The sequence below is a fragment of the Miscanthus floridulus genome, chromosome 17, assembly GCF_019320115.1.
Source record: "Miscanthus floridulus cultivar M001 chromosome 17, ASM1932011v1, whole genome shotgun sequence".
Taxonomy (NCBI): Eukaryota; Viridiplantae; Streptophyta; class Magnoliopsida; order Poales; family Poaceae; genus Miscanthus; species Miscanthus floridulus.
Window position 1 is genome coordinate 535,712 of NC_089596.1, and position 23,098 is coordinate 558,809.

Genomic DNA, 23,098 nt, shown 5'->3' on the forward strand with positions numbered 1-23,098 from the left:
GGATGGATGGATGATATCATCATCAGATATATAGCATCATCATATATGATATCGTCGTGACGGGCAACCCTTATTAATAGCTTATAATAATAAAGATAAAGAGGAGTGGATGGATGGATGGAGATGGAGCACGTACGCAGGAGGGTGGATCAGACCGGATCATCCAACTGTCAAATTAAGGGGGTGTTTGGTTGCCCTCTTAAAATTTAGTCGTTGTCCCATCGAATGTTTGGACATATGAACGAAGTATTAAATATAGACTAATTATAAAACTAATTGTATAGTTTGTGACTAATTTACGAGACGAATCTTTTAAGTCTAATCAGTCTATGATTTGACAATGTGGTGCTACAGTAAACATGTGCTAATAACAGATTAATTAGACTTAAACAAATTCGTCTCGTAGAGTACCGACGGATTATGTAATTTGTTTTTTTATTAGTATTCAAACATTCTCCTGACACACGTCGTAAATTTTAATCGCTGATCAAACACCCCTGAAGCGTGCGGTGTGGGTGCGGCCGGCCGGTCTATCTATGTGCTGTGCTGTAGCTAGCTAACTAGCAACTGCAACGGCAGCACGTGCTAGCTGCAAAACGTCTGCTGGTACGTACTTCACTGCACCATATCAGGGACAGGGAGCGAGAGAGGGGGAGTGAGGCTAGCTATAGCTAGCAACTGCAACGCCAGCAGCACGTGCGGGTAGCTGTGCCTGCCTCTGCCTCGCTTGAATTGCATTGCCAAGATAGCTGCGGCAGTATGTATATAATGGCGGCAGGGACAGGGAGGTCTCTCCATCCGAATCTAGCTAGTAGCTCAAGGACAGGGACAGGGACAGGGACAGCGAGGCTAGGCTAATCGATCGATCCATCAATGGCGGCAGCGATGGCAACGGAGGCTGCGGCTGCCGGCCACGTCCACCAGCAGCAGCTGTTCCGCGTCGTGGACACGGCCCTGGTGGCTCCTGCAGCAGCAGCTGGTCCCGCGCTGCCGCCGCGCTCCATCCCGCTCACCTTCTTCGACGTCAAGTGGCTGCATCTCCCTCCCGTGGAGCGCGTCCTCTTGTACCGCCTCTCCCCGGACGCCGACGTCCCCGCCATCCTCTCCGCTCTCAGGACCTCCCTCTCCCAGGCACTCCGCGCCTTCTACCCGATGGCAGGCCACGTCCGCATGCCCACGGAGGGCCGCCGCCACGAGCTGTCGTACAGCCCCGGCGACGCCGTCCCCTTCACCACCGCCGAGTACGACGTGGACATCGACCACCTCATCGCTGACGACTCCGTCCCCGTGCAGGTGGCCGCGCTCGCTCCGCTCGTGCCGCGCCTGCCTAAGGGCCGCGCAGTGCTCGCCGTGCAGGCCACGCTGTTGCTCGGCCGCTGCCGGGGCCTCGCGGTGGGAGTCACCGTCCACCACACCACCTGCGACGGAGCAGGATCCACGCACTTCCTCCACACATGGGCCGCAGCGGCCGGAGCAGATGAGCAGCATCGTCGTCAGGTCCCGCCACCACAGCCCCCCGTCATCGACCGGGAACTCATCCCGGACCCCAGGGGCCTCTACGACATCTACCTCAGCAGCATGCCGCCCATGGTGTCCCAGGACGACTTCGAGTTCGTGCTGGGCAAGCATCAGGATCCCGGCGAGGACAAGGCCCTGGCCACCTTCACGCTGTCCCAGCAGCTGCTGCAGAGCATCAAGAGCGCGGTCGCCGACGAGGCGGCGCGGCGTGGCATGGTGATGCCGCCCCGGTGCTCCTCAATCCTCGCCACCTACGGCTTCATCTGGTCCTGCTACTGCCAGGTCCGACGAGCAGCAGCAGCAGCAAAGACCAACATGAGCTACTTCCTCTTCTCCGTGGACCAGCGCTCTCGCCTGAAACCGCCCGTCCCTGACAAGTACTTCGGCAACTGCTGCTGCCCGGCCATCGCGACGGCGCCGACGGACGAGGTGGCGGCCGGGGGCATGGTCGGGCTGTTCGCGGCGTGCGCAGCGGTGGAGGAGGAGGTGCGCGAGGGGGCGCAGGAGCGGTGGGACGCGTGCGTGGTGCGGGTGAAGGAGGCGGTGGCCAACGGGACGCTGTCCGTGGCCGGCTCCCCCAGGTTCCGCGTCTACGACCTCGACTTTGGCTTCGGCCGGCCGGCCAAGGTGGACATGGTGTCGGTGGCCAAGACCGGCGCCATCTCCGTGGCGGACGCGCGCGCCGGAGGTGGCGTGGAGGTGGGCATCTCTCTGCCGGCGGCGACGGGGGACATGGACCGCTTCCGACACAGCGTTGCAGACGGGATGGCGTGGCTCCTCTCCTCCAGTCAGAGACTCGATCACAGTGACCGGTGAGTGATGGATGGTACTACTAGTCTCTTCTTTCTTGTGTGTTTGTTAATCGGAAAGTCTGCTTAACCCCACACCTATCAATCATGGTTTATTTCACTCTAAAACTATAAAACCGTCTATTTTATCTCTTGAACTTTTCAAAACCGTCTATTTTACCCCTATGCGGTTTTCGACGGTGGTTTTGCTACAGTAACTGTGGTTTCACCTTCTTTTTTTCGCTGAATTTTTGAAAAATCATAGTAAATCATAGAAAAATCATAAAATGGAAAATCCAATTTTTTTGGACTCCACATGAGTAGATCTACATAGTTAACATATAATGTGGTATGCTTTAGTACAAAGGTTTTGATGTACCTTTAGATTAATTGAAAAATCTAATTTTGTCTGTAATTAATTGAAATTTATCTATAACTAAGTTATACATGGTTCAATAAGTATGAAATTTTTACTATAGTTAAAGCATACAATAATTAGCCTACCATAAAAATTTCACCATAATTGGACTACAGAAGCTTTGAAAAGTTTTGAAAACCGCCCGGGGGTGAAATAGACGGTTTTGAAAAGTTCAGGGAGTAAAATAGACGGTTTTATAGTTTGGGGGTGAAGTAGACCATTATTGATAGGTGGGGGCTAAGTAGACTTTTTCCTTTGTTAATTTGTGTGGTTGTACTCCGTATGTGTTGAATAAGGAAACGATCGAGGAGCTCCAGTCAGTCAGTCACAGTGGTATTTTTTTGTCCCAATAAATTTTTTAGCGAAGCAAACAGGGTTTATTTTGGCCGGCCAATTGTTGTTTGTTGGAGCGATGGACACGGCATGCAGGAATGGTTAGCGTGCCTGCGCGCGTGTCATTTGCATCCTCCGCTCCGACGTGCAGGCGCGGTTTGTTCGCATATACAGTATATGTACGGTGCTGTAGAGTATTTCGCATGATGCATGATTCTTGAACTTTTGGTCGATCGTTTGAGCTCAGCTCGCCGCCGACGTTCCGCCGTTGCTCGTCTCTGACATTTTGGTAGTGAGTAGTAGACTAGAATGGTTTGTTTTAGCACAACCGGAAAAAGTCTCTTGCCTAGCTAAGACGCCATGTGTATTGGTTAGGGACGATGAATGTGGCATCTTTAAGATTAATGTTTGGATAGATGGTCAAAGTGTAATTTTAAAAACCATGTCATGTCAAGGCATGCCTTATAAAAGAGAACGGAGGGCCTAATATCTTATTCGGGAAAGAACAATGTTATGCAGAATTAGATCTAGCAAATTATTGTGAGCTATTGATAACCAGGCTATTTTTTTTTCTTTTCCGATATTTATTGAAAAGGTTATGACACCAGATTTCTTTGGTACCGTTGGAGATGCTCTAACCCTCCCCCCCCCCCCCCCCAAAAAAAAACAAACTAGGTGTGTTTGTGCCTCATTCACGCTCCCACGCTGCGTATATTATGGCCCTCTTTGGCACGGCTCATCTAGCGGCTTCTCGAGCGGCTTTTGATGAAGCCGTGCCAAACGACACTCTGCAAAACGGCTTGCGCCTAGAAGCCAGAGAGAAGCCATTCGGTGGCTTACACAGGGGAGGGCAAGCCAAAAAATGTGGCTTCCCCCGGCTTCTTCCTCCTTGCGCGTTGCTTTTCCATCCTTTTCCCCGGGCCTGCTCTCCTCCCTGGCGCCCGCGCGCCAACGGCCGCCTTCCTGCGCCGCCGGCCTCCTCCTCCCCTGCCGTCGGCCTCTTGCTCCTCCCCGCGCGCCTCCGTCTCCTCCACCACGGCCACCGGTCTCCTGCTCCGCCCCGCCACCGGCCTCCTGCTCCGCCCCGCCGGACTCTAGCTCCGCCCCACCGCCGGCCTCTAGCTCTGCCCCACCGCCGGCTTCCAGCTCCGCCCCACCGCCGACATCCTGCTCCGGCCAGCGCGCCCCGCCTCCGCCCCTGGTTCCTCCCCCGCGGCCAGCCTCCTGCTCCGCTGCGCCGCGCCCCGCTAGGATAAGGCCGGGAGGGAGAGGCCGATTGGATGAGGAGAGAGGAAGGGAAAAGAAAAGAAGGGGAGAAGGAAAGATAAATAAAAAGTGAAAGAAAAAGAAAAGGAAAATGAAGAGAAAAAAGAAAAAGAAAAGAGAGAAAAATATATAAGAGGGTATTTTGGACATTTGACATCTTCTTTATATTCTAAAAAGCTAGGAGAAACCATTTTGCCAAATGTTTTCGTACAAAATAAGCCAGAGCCAGAAAAAGCTGCTTTTCCATAGGAGCCAGAGCCAGAGCTGTTTTTTCACGAGCTAGAGCCGTGCCAAACGGGCCCTATGTCTTGGTTTTGCATACATGCATGCATGTTACTGCTGTTCACTCGGCAATCGTACCGTACTGGTTATATACATCATTTAATTATGATTTGAATTGAAAAGTTTGAAACACCCTCGACGGAAGGAACAATGCAAACGTTGCTCTGTTTGGGGGCTTTGACTGAGTGACATGCAGGCATTTCGGCTTTGGTTGGCAGCCCTGCTCTCGACCCCTTGTTAGTAGGCATGCAGTGCATGTTATATCTTAGGATCACCTAGAGCTAAATCTAGCGGGTAAAACAACTTGACAGTGAAATAAACACATAGATCTAAAATCTAAAAACTTAGAAATCTAAAGGGAGAAAGGAGAGAGGGGAATGTTATCGACCATCAGCGGGCTTGGTGCTGGAGCTCAAGGTCGCCATGGGGAAGGTGTGGCGGCCTAGGTCGGCAGAGTCGCGGTGGGGTCCAGGAGCGACGACGAGTGGACGCAAATGTGGCGGTGCTTCCCACCGCTTCTGCGCGTCTAGGGATCGGACCTAGGTTTTCTGTCGGTGGAGTACCGTGGCAGCGGTAAACCTCGTGTCCCGAGCCGCTGGCCCCCACCTCTTTATATAGTGCAGTACGACGGGGGCCCACCAACCATATAGGGTTAGGCGCCCCCGATCAGGGCGTGAGATCAAGGACTCCGACTCGATCGTTGGACCGAGTCGGATGAGATCAATACTAACATTCTCCCCATTGATCTCATTTTATCACTTAAACTTAAAATACTTATATCTTTTCTCATTCCATCACAGATTAGCGCATAGAGCGTGCTTCACCATAATGGTTAGTATCATTAGATTAACAGCTACAATACACATCTCTGTTTTTAAAACAGATTCTCAACTAGGCCCTTATTGTCCAGGAATCATAGGCTTTCTCGTAAATCCATGCCGGCTAAGTGTTCTCTGAACACATTAGGCGGTAAGCCTTTTGTAAGCGGATCCGTAAGCATTTTCTTTGTGCGTATATGCTCGAGACTAATAGAATGATCTCGGACTTTGTCTTTCACAACATAAAACTTTATGTCAATGTGTTTGGCAGCACCACTTGACTTATTATTGTGAGCATAACATACTGCTGGCTTATTGTCGCAGTACAACTTGAGTGGCTTATGAATGTCGTTGAGAACTTTTAACCCCGGGCATAATTTCTTTAGCCAGTTCACCTGCCCCGTGGCCTCATAACATGGTACAAACTCGACATACATCATGGACGATGCAGTGACGGTTTGCTTAGAACCTTTCCACGATATAGCTCCCTCTACGAGAGTAAATACATAGCCTGATGTGGATTTTCTATCATCTACATCTCCCGCAAAATCTAAATCTGAATACCTCTCTATCTGTAGAGAATTAGATCTTCTATAAGTTAGCATGAGACCTTTTGTGCCTTGCAAATAACGCAAAGCTTTCTTTATCATTCTCCAGTGTTCTATTTTTGGATTACTTTAATATCTACCAAGTATCCCAGTAACAAAAGCTAAGTCAGGACGTGTACATACTTGAGCATACTGTAAGCTTCCAACAGCCGAAGCATATGGAACTGTTTTCATTTGATCGATCTCATATTGGTTCCTAGGACATTGAAATTCCCCAAAACTATCGCCCTTGACTATGGGAGCAGGTAAAGGCTTACACGCATGCATATTGTATTCCTTTAGAACCTTTTCTAAGTATGCCTTTAGCGATAATTCTAAATCCCCTTTCTCCTATCTCGGTGAATCTCTATTCCTAAAATGAATGAAGCTTCACCGAGATCTTTCATATCAAAATTTGAGGCCAAGAACTTCTTCGTCTTCAGTAGTAGATTAACATCACTACTAGCGAGTAAGATGTCATCCACATACAAGATGAGAAAAATGAATTTCTCATTCTTGAACTTTGTACAAAAGCAATTGTGGTAGAACCGCCTAATCTAATGCCTCCTAGGAGTACTTATCCTCCATTAGACACTAAGTACTCAAGGGAGGACATTAAATTACGCAGTTCCATCGAGCACACCCCAAGGGAGAACCCAAAAATTCATATTTTTCTATTAGGATCACAAATAAGAGAATAAAGCTTACAATATTCTTAAGTCATTTCTTACATCACTTTCCATGCAACATCAGAGTATAATATTTATTATTTATAACAGCGGAATATAAACATGTTATTAGAGTTCAGCGGAAACAAAATCATTCAATGACAAGTTAAACATTAACATGATGATCCGTTATATACATCATAACAGGTTATAAGTTTTCCCGTTGTAAAACATTTTGGGTGGAATTTTCAAATAAACTCTATGTCCGCAACGTTAAGGAAATCCTCGCTAAGCCCACCAGGAGGTTCCCGCACCCAAGTGTCAGCTCTAGCATCCACTTGTCACGTACAACAGGATAGAACAAACCCTGAGTACTCAATTGTACTCCGCAAGACTTACCCATCGGGAGAAAAGAAAAGACTCTAAGGATATGCAAGGCTATCTGGCTTGTGGATTTATTGCATCTACAGGAGCATTACTAAACGTGCATCCTTATATTCAATTTTATTAGTAGTCATCATTAGTTCATTAACTAACCATTCTATGTAAGCACATGTGCTACTTTCAAGCAGGTGGTAAGCAATCAGAACCATTTTGTCATCTTTCATATTCCAGTTCTTACTACGGTGCTAGATCGTAGACAAGTCGTACCGTACTACACGGCAATTTGTGAATCAATATAGCCCAGCTAGATACCCCAAAACACACGCCCCGCTTGTACCCCAGACACAAGCAGGACCAACCCACTACTCTCATGTCAAGGGGTCCAGGTTCCCGTCGAAACTTGGACTCCAAGCCCCTACACCTGAGTCCCAGACTTAGTGTGGTGCTTAGACTTCCACCATCCCCGCCTCCAATTAGGCGGTCCAGAAAGAGCCAGAAGCCACGACAAGAGAGCAATGAGCCTTCCCACCTTCATAAGCAAGTATGTGCTCAAGATAATAAGTCTATGACCTGGCTAGAATCCAATGCAACGACCGGTCCTTAACCGACATAGGCGGAACAAGTGCAATCCGAGCCTCGCTCGAATGCCAAACCAAGTCTAGATCCAAAGTACCATTCCGCCCGATCTCCAATTATCATTCATATTTATTCCATATGATAGTAATATAATAACAACAATAATATCTTTTCTATCTCTCGCGAGTGATAGGCAATCACTCGACTTCTACCGGAGTCCTGCAACATAGCAATCTACACGATCCTATCATACTAGTAAGACTCATAGGATAAGAATATATATATATATATATATATATATATATATATATATATATATATGCAAGTGGTTTTCATTCAACTCCTTAAAACTTAATGCACAAGCATAAAGATAAAGTGCAGAATAATAGGTGTTATGCACCAGGGCTTTTCTGGGTAAGATATAACCAAAAGTTAGCATTCCATCATGGTGACATGATCATCAAGGTACCATCTTTTCCGCTACTTCGGTCATCTCCATGATCCATCGTTGTTCCTATTATGATATACGTGGATGCAACGTAGAGACGCAATTAATCAATGGTAACTGCAATTCTATAATACGATTACGCTCCGTGAGCTAACGAGCTAGCTTAATGACTAACATACAAGTCTACGTATCCACGTCGCCAAGTAAGGCTTGTTTCCAAAAAATGTTTTTGTTCTACAAACCCCTAATTATTTTTTATATTTGATTGATTAAATATATATTTTCATACTAGGGCTCATTTAGTTGCCTTAACAAACTAATTTCTATGGAGCTACAAAAATTGTAGTGAGCACCTAATAATGTGAGGAATTTACTGTAAAAGTTTCAGAGCCCACACTATCATTAATTTATCACAACAATTCCTACAAGTTTATATTTTACAATATTAAGCATTTCAAATTGATTAGATAACCCCTAAAAATATTATAAAACTATGTGAACAAAATATATACTAACAGATAGATCATGATTTTAAGAACCTAACACAATTGGTTTCACAATTTTTGGACATCTACACAAATTTATCTTGAATTTACAAGTTCACCTTAGAAACTAAATTAGAAAATACATTAGAAAAAGGAAAGGGCCGGCAGCGCCCTTTTAGGCTCGGCAGCCCAGCATGGCGCGCCTGCGCACGTCGTGGCGGCCCAGGACGGCCTAAAGCCGGGGCGCCCGCGCGCGTAGGCCATTTTGCAGAAAAGAGCTCGGGTTTTTGGATAATCACGCGGAGCAATGGAATACTATTACTATAGACTCACGCTTTGCAATAAAGACCCTTGAACGTGTTGCCTTTGCAATGGGGCGGTCCTCGATGTACCTGCACGCGGCGGCGCGGTACACCGGCGGCAATGGCTGTTACGCCGGGCCAACTAGGCTCGCTACAATGGAAGTAAGGGGCCGACAACCATCTACAACTAAACACGCAAGGATGGGTGATAGTTAGGGACTCGAAGGTGCACTGTCGCGAACTGCAACGGCGAGCGGCTATCCACGGCAGCGGCGTGACTTTTCCAGTGAGCCTACGCCCTCATGACTAGGTAGAGATGGCGGAGAAGCATCCGTAGCTCACCATGGTGTACACCCTACTGACAGTTGAAGCTGGGAAGCACTATGGCTATCTGGCCACGTGCGATAGAGAGGGGCGGCGGCGCTCTACGATGGACACTGGCGTGTAATCACGTCACTAACGAGTTTCCTGGCCAAAATAGTGCAGCACCGGATAGAGGGGGTCAAGGCGAGTGTAGGGTTACGAGCAATCGAACTGCTACCACTTCTACATGCCTTACCTCCCAACCTACTAATTTGGTGGCGCCCACGGCCGATGGCGAGCAAAGCGCCAAATTGGCTGACTACAAGGCTCGTTTGCACTTTGGTGTGGGTCGGTTTGCTAGCTTGCTTCCAATCCTAGCCGCTGGGGCACTGAATCGAGATGGGATATCATGGACCACGCGTTTAAAGCTTGCAAAGCGGCACAGCTCCTTCGGCGGCAAGGCAATGGGTTAGCGGCTTCTAGGCCCGGCCAACCTCAGCCGTGGCCGCATTTAATGACCGAGAGCGTCCGCATGGTGCGGCACAGATGGAGCGTGTCATGGGGCGTCGAGATGAGGGCGTGGTAGGTGGGTTGATAGGCGGAGGGTGTGCGCTATAGCAGTTGAGGTGAATCGGAGGGTAGAGAAAACACCACGATGACCGAGCGATGGCTGTCGCAGCCTCACCTCAGCGCTACGCGTGGCACCGTGGCTCGACGTGGCTTGGCCAGCAAGAGGACAGACGAGGTGAGAGGCATGTCGTGGCGTCATCCCGGTAGGCGGCACTAGCCTGCAGGGAAGGGCCATGACTAGCCCAGGGCTGAGCCCAGCGCCAGCCACGCACGCGCGTGAGGCGATCGTGCCCACGGGTTCAAATGGACGAGACAATGACACGCACACATTTTTAAGCAGGCCAAAAACTACTTACTAACTCGATGAAGACTCAACCAACTCCATGAACCCAAAGTCGATACTAACACCTAGCTAACGAAGCAAACCTCACGTCCAGAGAGCGACCAGAGAGAGATAGGGAGGTGCCAACATGGGTTCATCACGCTGAACGCCGGTTCGTGAACCGAGCACCGAATCAGGGTTCGCAGTGCGTTCTAGTGAAGTTAGGGTAATTTTAGAGTGAACAACGTGACATCCAACACAATGTTGACCTATGCCATGCTCAAGCACTCACTTTGATGCAATCAACAATACCAAAACATGCAACTAGTGTTTAAACATTTTTGTTAGAAATTAAATATCAAAATAGCATTGTCTTACTACTTTTCCATACTTAAGAATGTTAAGGATTTCAACTGAGGCTAAGTAACCATTAACTCTTTTGTCGCAATTTTTAATAGATATAAACCTTGTTAATTTCAACCACAAACACTTCATACAATAATCCATACCTTATACTAACCCATAGGAGCAAAATATTTGAGCACTATTTAACTATTTTGCTCCATATAATTCATCAAAAATGGTATTTTAACAATTGTTCAAGTGCTTACCGAAAAGAGCTCATCTTAACGTCAAGTTTGATTTTAGAGCTCCCAAAACACTAGTTAACAACATCTATTTTCCAAAAGTTAAAGTTGCATTGTCATCTACCAAGTTTGTACTTCCTACTTTATTTAAGTGTCACATACATATTCTATAGTATTTATGCTTAATAAAAATTGGTTTTAAACCCTAAGTGATATAACATGACTATTGAATCAACTTTCGTTTAGCACTTTTGTTGATCGTTTTGAGTTACGAAAATTGATCTACACACTTTATCACATGCATTGACACATACACATGATGCTCATGACATAGTTTAACAAGTTGTTTAAGCGGTAACACCAAGGGTGTTACAACAATTGTCCTCTATATTCTCTTTAAACCCAAACTTCCTTATCGTTCCATCAAACTTTAAATACCACTGTCTAGAGGCTTGTTTTAATCCGTAATTGGATTTCTTCAGACGACATCCCATACGTTCTTTTCCGTTTACGACAAAACCTTTTGGTTGTGCTATATAAACATTTTCATCTAGATTCCCATTAAGAAAAGCCGTCTTTACATCCATCTGATGTAATTCTAAATCATAGTGTGCCACAAACGTCATTATGATTCTAAAAGAATCCTTGCATGAGACTGGATAAAGTCTCATTGTAATCTATTCGTTCTCTTTGCGTGAAGCCTTGCCACAAGTCGTGCTTTAAATCTTTCTATATTCCCTTTGGAGTCATATTTAGTTTTGTAGACCTATTTACAACCTACTGTGTTGGCTCCTTTAGGAATTTTTTCTAAGTCCCAAACGTCATTGGTACTCATTGATCTCATTTCATTTTGCATAGCTTCAAGCCACTTCGATGAGTGAGCGCTTCTCATGGCTTCTTCAAATGAGGTGGGATCACCCTCCATTTGAAATTCTTCACATTCATATACTTCGTAGTCATCAGGAATGGCTGGTTTTCTTGCTCTTTGAGACCTTCTGGGGACCTCATTAGTTGGCGCTTGTTCCATATGGGGCTGTTGTTGCTCTTCCTCATGTGCGACAACGGGTTCTATAGGATCCTAAAGGACAGGTTCCTCATGTTCATTTATTATTGCCATGGGAGAACTAACAACATGTGATGTCACTATAGTGTCCTGCATTGTTGGTGCAGCAGCAGCAGGTAGCGAGAAAAATAGCTCCTAAACCATCGGAGTGGGTACGCATACCCGCTTCTCCTCAAAGTTAATTTCTCACGCTACCATGCTCCCCCTGACCATCTTATCCTCCAAGAACACAACGTGTCTGGTTTCTATGAACTTCGTATGTCTATCACGATAATAGAAACGATAACCTTTTGACTTATCTGGATAGCCAATGAAATGACAACTGACTATCTTGGAGTCTAGCTTCCCAATGTTTGGGTTAAATACTTTAGCTTTAGCTGGATAGCCCCACATACGTAAATGATTAAGTGAGGGTTCCCTTCCTATCCACAACTCATATGGTGTTTTGGGCACCGACTTGCTTGGTACACGATTAGGAATATGAATGGCGGTTTTTAACGCCTCCATCCACAAACTTATCAGTAAAATAGAGTAACTTATCATACTTCTCATCATATCCATTAAGGTATAGTTACGTCTTTCAGCTACTCTATTATGTTGAGGCTCGTCCGTTGTAGAGTATTGGGCAACTATGCCATTTTCCTATAAGAACTTTGCAAAAGGTCCAGGAACTTGGCCATATGGGCTATGTCAACCATAGTACCCCCCCCCCCCACACGGTCATATCTTACTACCTTAATCTTTAAATTATGCTGATTTTCTACTTCATCCTTAAATATATTAAATTTATCCAATGCTTCTGATATTTCCTTAATTGGATAAATATAGCCATAACGAGAATAATCATATGTGAATGTTATAAATGAATCATAACCATCCATACTTTTCATAGGAAAAGGACCACATATATCTGTGTGAATTATTTCCAAAATTCATGCGCTTCGTTTAACATCTTTCTTTATTTTCTTAACATACTTTCTATTAATGCAATCAATGCATTGTTCTAAGTCTAAAAATTCTAATGGCGGAAGAATTGATTTGTTAATCAATAGTTCTATTCTTCCCCTCGAAATATGGCCTAAACAACAGTGCCATAATTTCGATGATACGTCATGAATTATCTTCCGCTTATTACTTACATTTATAGATGAGGAGGCATTCTCATTATTAGTGCTCACAACATTCGCATTCTCATAAAGTGATAACAAATAAAGCTTGTCTTGTCGGAAGGCAAGACCAACACATTTATGATTAAATATAATCTTACATTGGCCATTACCAAAATGGCAATCATATCCATCATCGTCTAAACGTGAGACACTTATTAAGTTTCTACGCAAAGAGGGTACATGTTGATAGAATATCGTCGGTAGTCCACCAAGGGATATCCCGCGATGGTAGATTTGTCGGTGGGGGTGCGCGTGATCAGGAACTGGATGGTGACACAAGGCGCAGAGACAACGATTTAGACAGGTTTGGGCCGTCTGATCGACGTAATACCCTACGTCCTGTGTCTTTGGTATATTGTATTGAGATGTAGTAGATAGATCTAGATGGATCGTGTCTACTAGGGGACCCCTGCTTCTCCTTATATAGTCTGGAGGAGCAGGGTTACAAGGTAAGTATCCTATTTGGTACTATACAATGTCTTGCGGTGCACGCTGAGCAGCGCCATGCATGCCTTGATCTTGTGGGCTGGGCCACCCCTGGGGGCGTAGCCCATGTGGTCTGCCTTGGGTATCTGGGGGCCATACCCCCATAGCTAGTCCCCGAGCCTGACAGTAGGTGACGAAGTCACATGGTGCCAGGGTCAGAAAGTAGAAGACTAGCCGAGCAGGTAGCCAGTCCCTAGGTGTAGCCTCGAGATAAGAACAAGCACATTCACCGTAAGGTGAAGTGTGCCCACTTAGTCCCCAAGCCTGCTGGAAGATGAAGAATGAATCTTGTAGCAGGGTCAAAGAAAAAGAAGTCTGAAAGCTTGCCAACGTCATCCGACATGTGTGTATCAAGACCCTAGACGTGTTGCCCAAGATCAGCACCCTGATCCAAACAGCATGGAGCAGCTTGATAGCACACCGACGAGACGTAGCAAGATCCAACCACCAAGGGAGTCCCTGGCGTAGCTAGCGATGTCCAAGCACCGAGGAGCGAGGAGTCCCCGGTGCCACTAGCGATGATCGAGCACCGAGGAGGGAGGAGTCCCCGACGTCGCTGGCGATGATCGAGCACCGAGGAGCGAGGAGTCCCTAGCGTCGCTGGCGATGACCGAGCACCGAGGAGCGAGGAGTCCTCGGCGTCGCTGGCGATGACCGAGCACCGAGGAGCGAGGAGTCCTCGGTGTCGCTGGCAATGACCGAGCACCAAGGAGCGAGGAGTCCTCGGTGTCACTGGCGATGACCGAGCACCGAGGAGCGAGGAGTCCCCAGCATCGTTGGCGATGCCCGAGCATCGAGGAGCGAGGAGTCCCCGGTGTTGCTGGCGATGTCCGAGCACCGAGGAGCGAGGAGTCCCTGGTGTCACTGGCGATGACCGAGCATCGAGGAGCGAGGAGTCCCTGGCGTCGCTAGCAATGTCCGAGCACCAAGGAGCAAGGAGTCCTCGGCGTCGCTGGCGATGACCGAGCACCGAGGAGCGAGGAGTCCCTGGCATCGCTGGCGATGACCGAGCACCGAGAAGCGAGGAGTCCCAGGCGTCGCTAGCGATGACCGAGCACCAAAGAGCGAGGAGTCCCCGACATCGCTGGGGATGACCGAGCACCGAGGAGCGAGGAGTCCCCGGCGTCGCTGGTGATGACCGAGCACTGAGGAGCGAGGAGTCTCCGGCGTCGCTGGCGATGACCGAGCACCAAGGAGCGAAGAGTCCCCAGCGTCGCTGGCGATGACCGAGCATCGAGGAGCGAGGAGTCCCCAGCGTCGTTGGCGATGACCGAGCACCAAGGAGCGAGGAGTCTCAGCGTCGCTGGCGATGACCGAGCACCGAGGAGCGAGGAGTCCCCGACGTCCTGGCGATGACCGAGCACCGAGGAGCGAAGAGTCCCCGACGTCGCTGGTGATGACCGAGCACCGAGGAGCGAGGAGTCCCTGGCATAGGCAGCGATGTCCGAGCACTGAGGAGCGAGGAATCCCCGACGTCGCTGGCGATGACCGAGCACCGAGGAGCGAGGAGTCCCCGGCGTACGCGGCGATGACCGAGCATGGAGGAGCGAGGAGTCCCTGACATCGCTGGCGATGACCGAGCACCGAGGAGCGAGGAGTCCCCGGCGTAGGCGGCGATGTTCGAGCACCGAGAAGTCCTAGGCGAAGCTGGCGAGGTCCGAGCACCAAGGAGTCCTCGACGTAGCTGGCGATGTTCATGCGGTGAAGTGTGCCCACTTAGTCCTCTAGCACGAAGAATCCAAGCGCTGAGGAGTAACCGGCGTAGTTGGCGATGAAGCACGAGCGGCGAACAGTCTAGTCAACTGGTCGGTGGCGAAGTGAGCATTGAGTAGAAACGACCGGCGAACAGTCTGATCAACTGGTCGACGATGGAGTCCATGAACCAAGCGGTCCAACCAGTTGATCGGTGGAGAAGTCTGAGCACCAGGTGGTCCAATCACCTAGACGATGATCCTGCAATACAAACATGTAGAACGTGTAGTACATGATGTAAAAATAAATGAACTCTGGAGAAAAAATAGCATATGTAGCTTGGCGATCAGTTAGCGTGAAAATATATTTATGTTTAATATAAACCGCATGAACAGTTAGTGTGTAGCTAAGTCTCTAGCCCTAGCTAGCCCATAGTCCATAACATCGAGCGCAGAGCCCATGCACGTGTAGGAGGAACAAGCATCGCTAAGGAGCCGCTACCGACCACCCATAATGTAGAGGGCAGACGCTCGTGCACGTGTAGGGATGAGATAGAGACAAGGCCGTCTCTGAAGGCGTCCAAGCATCAACAGGACTGTTCGGGGTTTGGAAAATCATTTGGAGAGCAAACATGGATAAAACAGTTTGAAAAAACATTATAGCGATATACGGAGATTAGAGAATATTTAGAAAAATATTAAAACGTGACTTAGCTTTAGATAGAAAGTCTAGTTAGCGACGTATGGCGTTATCTAGTCGGCGTTGACGGCAAGCACGCAGCGAGCGGTGAGTTGTTGGTGAAGGCGACCTCAGAGGTGGTTCCGAGATTGGATATGTAGTCGCAGGTGCGGGGGTGATCAGCGCAGGGACGATGTGCACCTGCTCGAGGAGCTCTCTGACTCCATCAACATTGATGATCCACGAGATTGACCCGACCGTGAAGATCTGGCCGGGCTACGGGAGGGACGAAGAGCCTACAAAAAACCATCTTGTTCGACAAGAAAAACAGCACGCACAACCCCTACCTGGCGCACCAACTATCGACATAATATTGTCGGCAGTCCACCGAGGGGTATCCCGCGATGGTAGATTTGTTGATGGGGGTGCGCATGATCAGAAACCGGATGGTGACACAAGACACAGAGATAGCAATTTAGACAGGTTCGGGCCATCTGATCGATGTAATACCCTACGTCATGTGTCTTTGGTGTATTGTATTGAGATGTAGTAGATAGATCTAGATGGATCGTGTCCACTAGGGGACCCCTGCCTCTCCTTATATAGTCTAGAGGAGCAGGGTTACAAGGTAAGTATCCTATTTGGTACTATACAATATCTTACGATGCACGCCGAACGACGCCGTGCACGTTTTGATCTTGTGGGCTGGGCCACCCCTAGGGGCGCAACCCATGTGGTCTGCCGTGGGTATCCGGGGGCCATACCCCCACAGTACATAAAGGACATCTGTAAGGTTAAGTACAAAGCCATCATTTAATTCTAATGGGAGTTTTCCAATGGCTTCAACTTCAACTTTGAAACCAATGTTATATCTTAGGATCACCTAGAGGTAAATCTAGCAGGTAAAACAACTTGACAGTGAAATAAACACATAGATCTGGAATCTAAAAACTTAGAAATCTAAATGGAGAAAGGAGAGAGGGAGAGAGGGGGAATGTTACCAACCATCAATAGGCTTGGCGCTAGGGTTCGAGGTCACCATGGGGAAGGTGTGGCGGCCCGGGTCGGTGGAGTCACGGCGAGGTCCAGGAGTGACGACAAGTAGAAGCGAACGGTGGCGCGCTTCCCGTCGCTTCTACACGTCTAGGGATCAGACCAAGGTTTTCTGTCAGTGGGGTACTATGGCAGCGGTAATGTTTCATACTGTTTGGGCAAAGAAGCAAAAATCAAATAAATTAGGAACTCATCCTTGAGCCCCATGTCCATTGGCTTGAGTTTGGATGTCGTGTTGTTCATCTTCAGTATATGCTCTCTAATTCCTCCACTAGTGTATTTCTCACTAAATAACTTCTTAATAAGAGTGCTTGCATAAGCCTTTGAAGAGCCAGTAAATTGACTCTCCACATTCTTTAGATACTCAGTGACAGTGGTACATTCTGGGATTAATCTCCTATTGGATCCTCAATGGAGCCCTTAATCACCATCAAACAATTACGGTTTGAACTATCCCACTTCGTACAATCAAGGTCGTACTTCATTCTCACTGATGCATGGTCACGCTGCCGAGTAGCGAAAGCTGCATCAGTCTTATTTTCTGTTCTCATCGGGTCCTCAGGCTCAGTGGGACACGGAGAGATAAGTGCTAGATCATTGTCTGACAGCGCAAGTGCTATCTCAAGCTTCTCTCGCCATGTGTTATAGTTGTTTCCATTGAGAGAGGGAATGGACGAGATAAACATCATTGTGTTGTATCCTGAAACAATGTCAGAGAAAGTGAGAAACAGTTGGCATAATTATTGCATGTCGTAATTTAACGTTGGTCAAAATTAAAACATACAATATGCTTCTACATTAACTCTACATCACCGTTGGGCAGAAATAGAACTAATGCATAAAACTCATAAATAACCTTATAGTATTGTTATCATCAACGCTGGCCAGAAAAATAACAATACCATAATTTAACTTAAACAAATATGACTACTCCAATAAATTAATTTTTTTTGTTGGTTTTAATTTAATTAGAGGATAAACATATTCATATTAGCGGAAACATGAAAAATTCATGAAAAATAATACTTATTCAGAAGCATCACTGAGTACTTATCTATTCTCTAAATAAATTGTCCCGTTGGTTCAAATTTGAGTAGAGATTAAACATCAAAACTTAACAAATTCATCAAAATGTGCTTCTGAAAAAGAATAAAACAAATCAGAGAAGTTACTGTGCATTCGGCCCGAGGCCCATCGCGCGTTGTGCGCTGCTTCATAGTTGCACTGCATCAACATCGCCCACTCAGAGTAATCGGTACGGGTGAGCATCGGCCACATGAGCATGCCCTCCTGGACGCCGCTGGACATGGTGCTTGGTGACGCGTCGTTGCCCATCTTCTTCGGGATGTCGCGCCGCAGTCGCTTCGGCCAAGGTGGATGATTCCACCCGGTGTCTTCCACCTCGATCTTCTCCCTAGACGCCTCCTCAACCGGCTCCGATACCAGTTGTTAGGACCGGCGGTGGCCGCCGAGCCTAGATCGCCACCGGCGAGCTCGAGAACTCCGAGATGGAAACACAACGCACGCGAGAGTTGGAGACAGTTGCTTTACTGCACGACTGCGTAGCTTTTGTTGCCGTTTTTCATTCCATATATGCGAATGCATTACACGGGCTTGGAGCCTTCCGTCCCTGCCACAACGCCGGCACTGCACGGTGCGTCCTCATTTTTCAGATCGCCTGTGCGACATGCACGGCGCACGACGTCGTGGAGAGAACTCGTCAAACCAGCGTGCGGTCACAGCGTGTCCTATGCACATCTCTAGCCCACCTGCGATATGTACTCACTATAACCAAACGTGCAACTACCTAAGATGCAGATACATCGACAGGATTACATTGTGACCGTTCGAACTGTCGAGGGCAAGATCGTCGTGTGCCGCGGCGGCGGCGGCGAAGTCTCCCGAGTCACCAAGGGGATGGCCGTACTCGACGCGGGTGGCGCTGGGATGATCCTCTTCAACGACAGGATGAACGGCGAGGACATCGTCGCCGACCCGCACGTGCTCCCGGCCACCATGATCACCTACAGCGAGGCCGTCTCCCTGTACGTCTACATGGCGTCCACGGCCAACCCCGTCGCCAACATCTCGCCCTCCAAGACGGAGGTCGGCGTCAAGAAGTCGCCGTCCGTGGCGGGCTTCTCCTCCCGCGGGCCCAGCGGCACGCTGCCGTACGTCCTCAAGCCCGACATCGCCGCGCCGGGGGTCGACATCCTGGCCGCCTTCACCGAGTACGTCGGCCCCACGGAGCTCGCCTCCGACAAGCGCCGCTCCGAGTACGCCATCCTGTCCGGCACGTCCATGGCCTGCCCGCACGTCTCCGGCGTCATCGCGCTCCTCAAGGTGGCGCGCCCCGAGTGGAGCCCCGCCGCGATGCGCTCCGCGATCATGACCACGGCGCGCACCCAGGACAACACGGGGGCGCCCATGCGCGACCACGACGGCAGGGAGGCCAACGCCTTCGCGTACGGCGCCGGCAACGTGCACCCCAACCGCGCCGTCGACCCGGGCCTCGTGTACGACGCCACCCCCGACGACTACTTCACCTTCCTCTGCTCCATGGGCTTCTCCGAGGCAGACATGAAGCGCCTCAGCGCCGGCAAGTTCGCGTGCCCGATAATAAGACTAAGGTGCCCGCCAGGGAGGACCTCAACTACCCGTCCATCGTGGTGCCGTCGCTGCGCGGCGCACAGACGGTGACGCGGCGGCTCAAGAACGTCGGCCGTCCGGCCAAGTACCTCGCGTCCTGGCGCGCGCCTTTCGGGATCACCATGGAGGTGAAGCCGACGGTGCTCGAGTTCAGCAAGGTCGGCGAGGAGAAGGAGTTCAAGGTGACGGTGACGTCGCAGAAGGACAAGATCGGGATGGGCTACGTCTTTGGGAGGCTCATCTGGACAGACGGGACCCACTATGTCAGGAGCCCCGTCGTCGTCAACGCACTCGCATGATTCTTCAATTATTCCTGAAAACTACCTAGTACTCCTCCTACTTAATTAGGATCCAAGCAAGGGCCTTGTGAATTTTTGTGACACATAAGTAAGGGTTTAAAATCTGTTTCTTCTTCTTATTATTATTAGTGACGAAATGAGATAGCCTTTTTTACTTAGACATATTATTCTTTAATAAATAATTTTGGCTCTTTGCATGGGAACTTGAATTAATGGTAAACAAATTAAGCTACATATAATTTGTATCTACATATAATAAATTGTGGCATGTTGTTAAGTTGTTGCTTTAGATAAATTTATACATTTTGAATGAAACATTATGTTATGGGTCTGTCTAGCAATCTGGTGACAGATTTCTTTTGCCAAAATCTGTCAGATTTTTAGTTGGGTCTATCTAGCAATCATATTTTTAGCCAATCAAAAAGAAGACAGCTCACCAAAAAGAAAATCTGACAGATAATACACATATAAATTTATCGAACATTTTGTTGGCTTTATATCTGTTGGATTTTGGACCGACAGCTAACGGGTTTTGAAACCCACTCGTTTGAGTTTTGAACCTTGCAGTACAAAGTTTTCAATGTTATAGTTCAAAATTTTGAACCTAGGAGTACAAAGTTTGTAATGCCATAGTTGAAAGTTTATGAATCCTTAGTGTAAAGTTTTGAACCTAGCAGCACAGAGTTTATAATGTCAAGGTTCAAAGTTTTGTACCTAGAAGTATAAAGTTTGTAATGTCATGGTTCAAAGTTTATAAATTCTGAGTATAAAGTTTGGAATCTAGCAGTGCAAAGTTTGTATCTGTTGAATTTTGGACCGATAGCTAACGGGTTTAGAAACCCACTCGTTTGAGTTTTGAACCTTGCAGTACAAAGTTTTTAATGTTATAGTTCAAAATTTTGAACCTAGGAGTATAAAGTTTGTAATGCCATAGTTGAAAGTTTATGAAAACTTAGTGTAAAGTTTTGAACCTAGCATCACAAAGTTTATAATGTCAAGGTTCAAAGTTTTGTACCTAGAGGTATAAAGTTTGTAATATCATAGTTCAAAGGGGTTGTTTGGTTCCTACAGGAACTCCTAAAATTCCTGTCACATCGAATATTTGGACACATGCATAGAGTATTAAATATAGACTAATTACAAAACTAATTGCATAACTTGCGACTAATTTGCGAGACGGATCTTTTAAGCCTAATTAGTCCATGATTTGACAACGTGGTGCTACAGTAAACATGTGTTACTGATAGATTAATTAGGCTTAAAAAATTTATCTCAGAAATTAGCCTCCATCTATGTAATTGATTTTGTAATTAATCTATATTTAATGTTCCTTATTAGTATCTAAACATTCGATGTGACATAAATTTTAGGAGTGACTAAAGAACCAAACACCCCCAAAGTTTATAAATTCTGAGCGTAAAGTTTTGAATCTAGCAGCACAAAGTTTATAATGTGATATTTCAAAGTTTTAAACCTAGCGGTACAAAGTCAGTTTTTTTTCTGAGTTGTCATCTTTTTATTGGTCAAAATCTGAGTTAGACAATACAAATCTTCAAACAAAATAAACCACCAGGAATCTGACAGATATAGATCAACATATTCTGTCGATAGAAATATAGCAATTTTCTTATGTTATATATCAATACTTGTAATTTAATTTTAACCACTTCATGTTCTTATAAAACAAAACTACCACACATATAGTTCTACAAGGAGAAAATTTAGCATCTTAAGTATCATGGTCTAGGATAAAACAATTGTTTTGTTTGTGCCATCGTAGTAACTAAGAGCGTCTCTATCGCCTTTTCCACACATTCATTCTCTTTTTTTGTGACTTGCCTTTTCCACACATTCAAGGGTGGCTCTCTCCACGCTTTGTCATTCCAACATGTTCGGCAAGGCATTAGACTACTCACAGTGTGGGCAAAGATCGGTGCTGACAAGAGGAGAGAGAAGATTGGAGCATCGATTTGCATGTTGTTGGCATCGAGGATTGTTGCAGCCTCGATGCGGAGTTCGGCAACATGCATACACAGGAGAGAGGAAAGCCAGGTGGGTAATGTTGTTGCTTTTTTCTCTTTAGTGGGTCCTACGCGATGTCTGTCCATTGCAGCTTTGTCTCCACTGATGCCGAGTTTCTGCTTTTGGTTTTGAACATCGATCGATTCACACACTGTGGCTCACTCTACGCCCTCGAGTATTTTTGAACTATTCGCTGGGCTAATTTCCACGTTTCGTGGTTGTTAATGTTAGTTTCATGGATGATACAGGTGCAAATCAGAGGGTGTATTCGTTATTGGTTGAATCAATTAGACCTAGAGTATGCTTTGGGAGAGAGACAGTGAGGGAGAGAGGTGTAGGAGATCTTTGACCGTCGGGCTTAGAAGAGGATGATCCATCCATGACCATGTCGGTGATGTAAGGCGTCGGAGAAGGAGAAGCAGGGGAGTCCCACGGTGGCGTAGACGTCTGATGGCGCAGAGGCGGTGGTGGACTTTCCATCGGTTACAGCTCCCCCTTCTAGATCGGATTGGGGTTAGGACATCAAGGTGTGGCGCTGGCGGCTACGGTGAATCTCGTCATGTGTGCCCTAGCCCCCACCGTCCCTTTTAATAGAGCCACGCGACGAGGGCCCATCAGTCACTTAGAACCGGCTGAGCGTCTCCAATCAGGGTGCGAATCAAGGGTCCAATTAGTCGTTGGGCCAACTGATGGAGATCATCCTAACATTCTTCCCCTTGATCTCATCTTATGACTTAAACTTAATTTACTTACTTTATCTTATTCCCATTCCATCACAGATCAATGCATAGAGTGTGCCTCATCATCATGGTCAGTTGCCATTAGACTTAACAGCTACAATGCACCTCTCTGTTTTGAAACAGATACTTAACTAGGCCCTTAGTATCCAGAAATAATAGGCATTTCTATAAACCCATGTCGACTGTGTGTTCTCTGAACGCACCGGGTGGTTAGCCTTTGATAAGCGGATCCACAAGTACTTACTTGGTACTTATGTGCTCAATACTTTCAAAATGATTATGGATTTTCTCCTTTACAACATATAACTTAGTGTCAATGTGTTTGTCAGCACACTTGACCTATTGTCTTAGGAGTTAACTTACTTTAAATGGTTATTGTTGTTGTCTACCATTATTAAATCCGGGTACAAATTCCCTTAACCTCTTTTGCCTGTTCCTTAAGCCTCATGTCAAGCTATACTGTGGTATGCATCACTGATGATACTATAACTATTTCTTTGGAGCTTTTCCACAATAATACTCCAACTGCGAGTGTTAACAACTATTGTGGATTCACTACACATCTCGCCAAGACTTAATTTTGTACCCTCAA

At 47.2% G+C, this 23,098-nt stretch overlaps 1 protein-coding gene and 1 pseudogene across 1 annotated transcript; both read left to right on the plus strand.

Annotated features, from left to right (window-relative positions):
- The first annotated feature begins 821 nt into the window (after nt 1–821).
- On the plus strand, nt 822–3,464 carry LOC136518084 (malonyl-CoA:anthocyanidin 5-O-glucoside-6''-O-malonyltransferase-like). Its single transcript, XM_066511740.1, has one exon. It carries the CDS (start codon nt 874–876, stop codon nt 2,332–2,334), a length of 1,461 nt encoding a protein of 486 aa, XP_066367837.1. The 5' UTR covers nt 822–873; the 3' UTR covers nt 2,335–3,464.
- Nucleotides 3,465–18,591: 15,127 nt separating this feature from the next.
- LOC136518365 (subtilisin-like protease SBT5.4) lies at nt 18,592–19,976 on the plus strand (annotated as a pseudogene).
- Nucleotides 19,977–23,098: the final 3,122 nt, after the last annotated feature.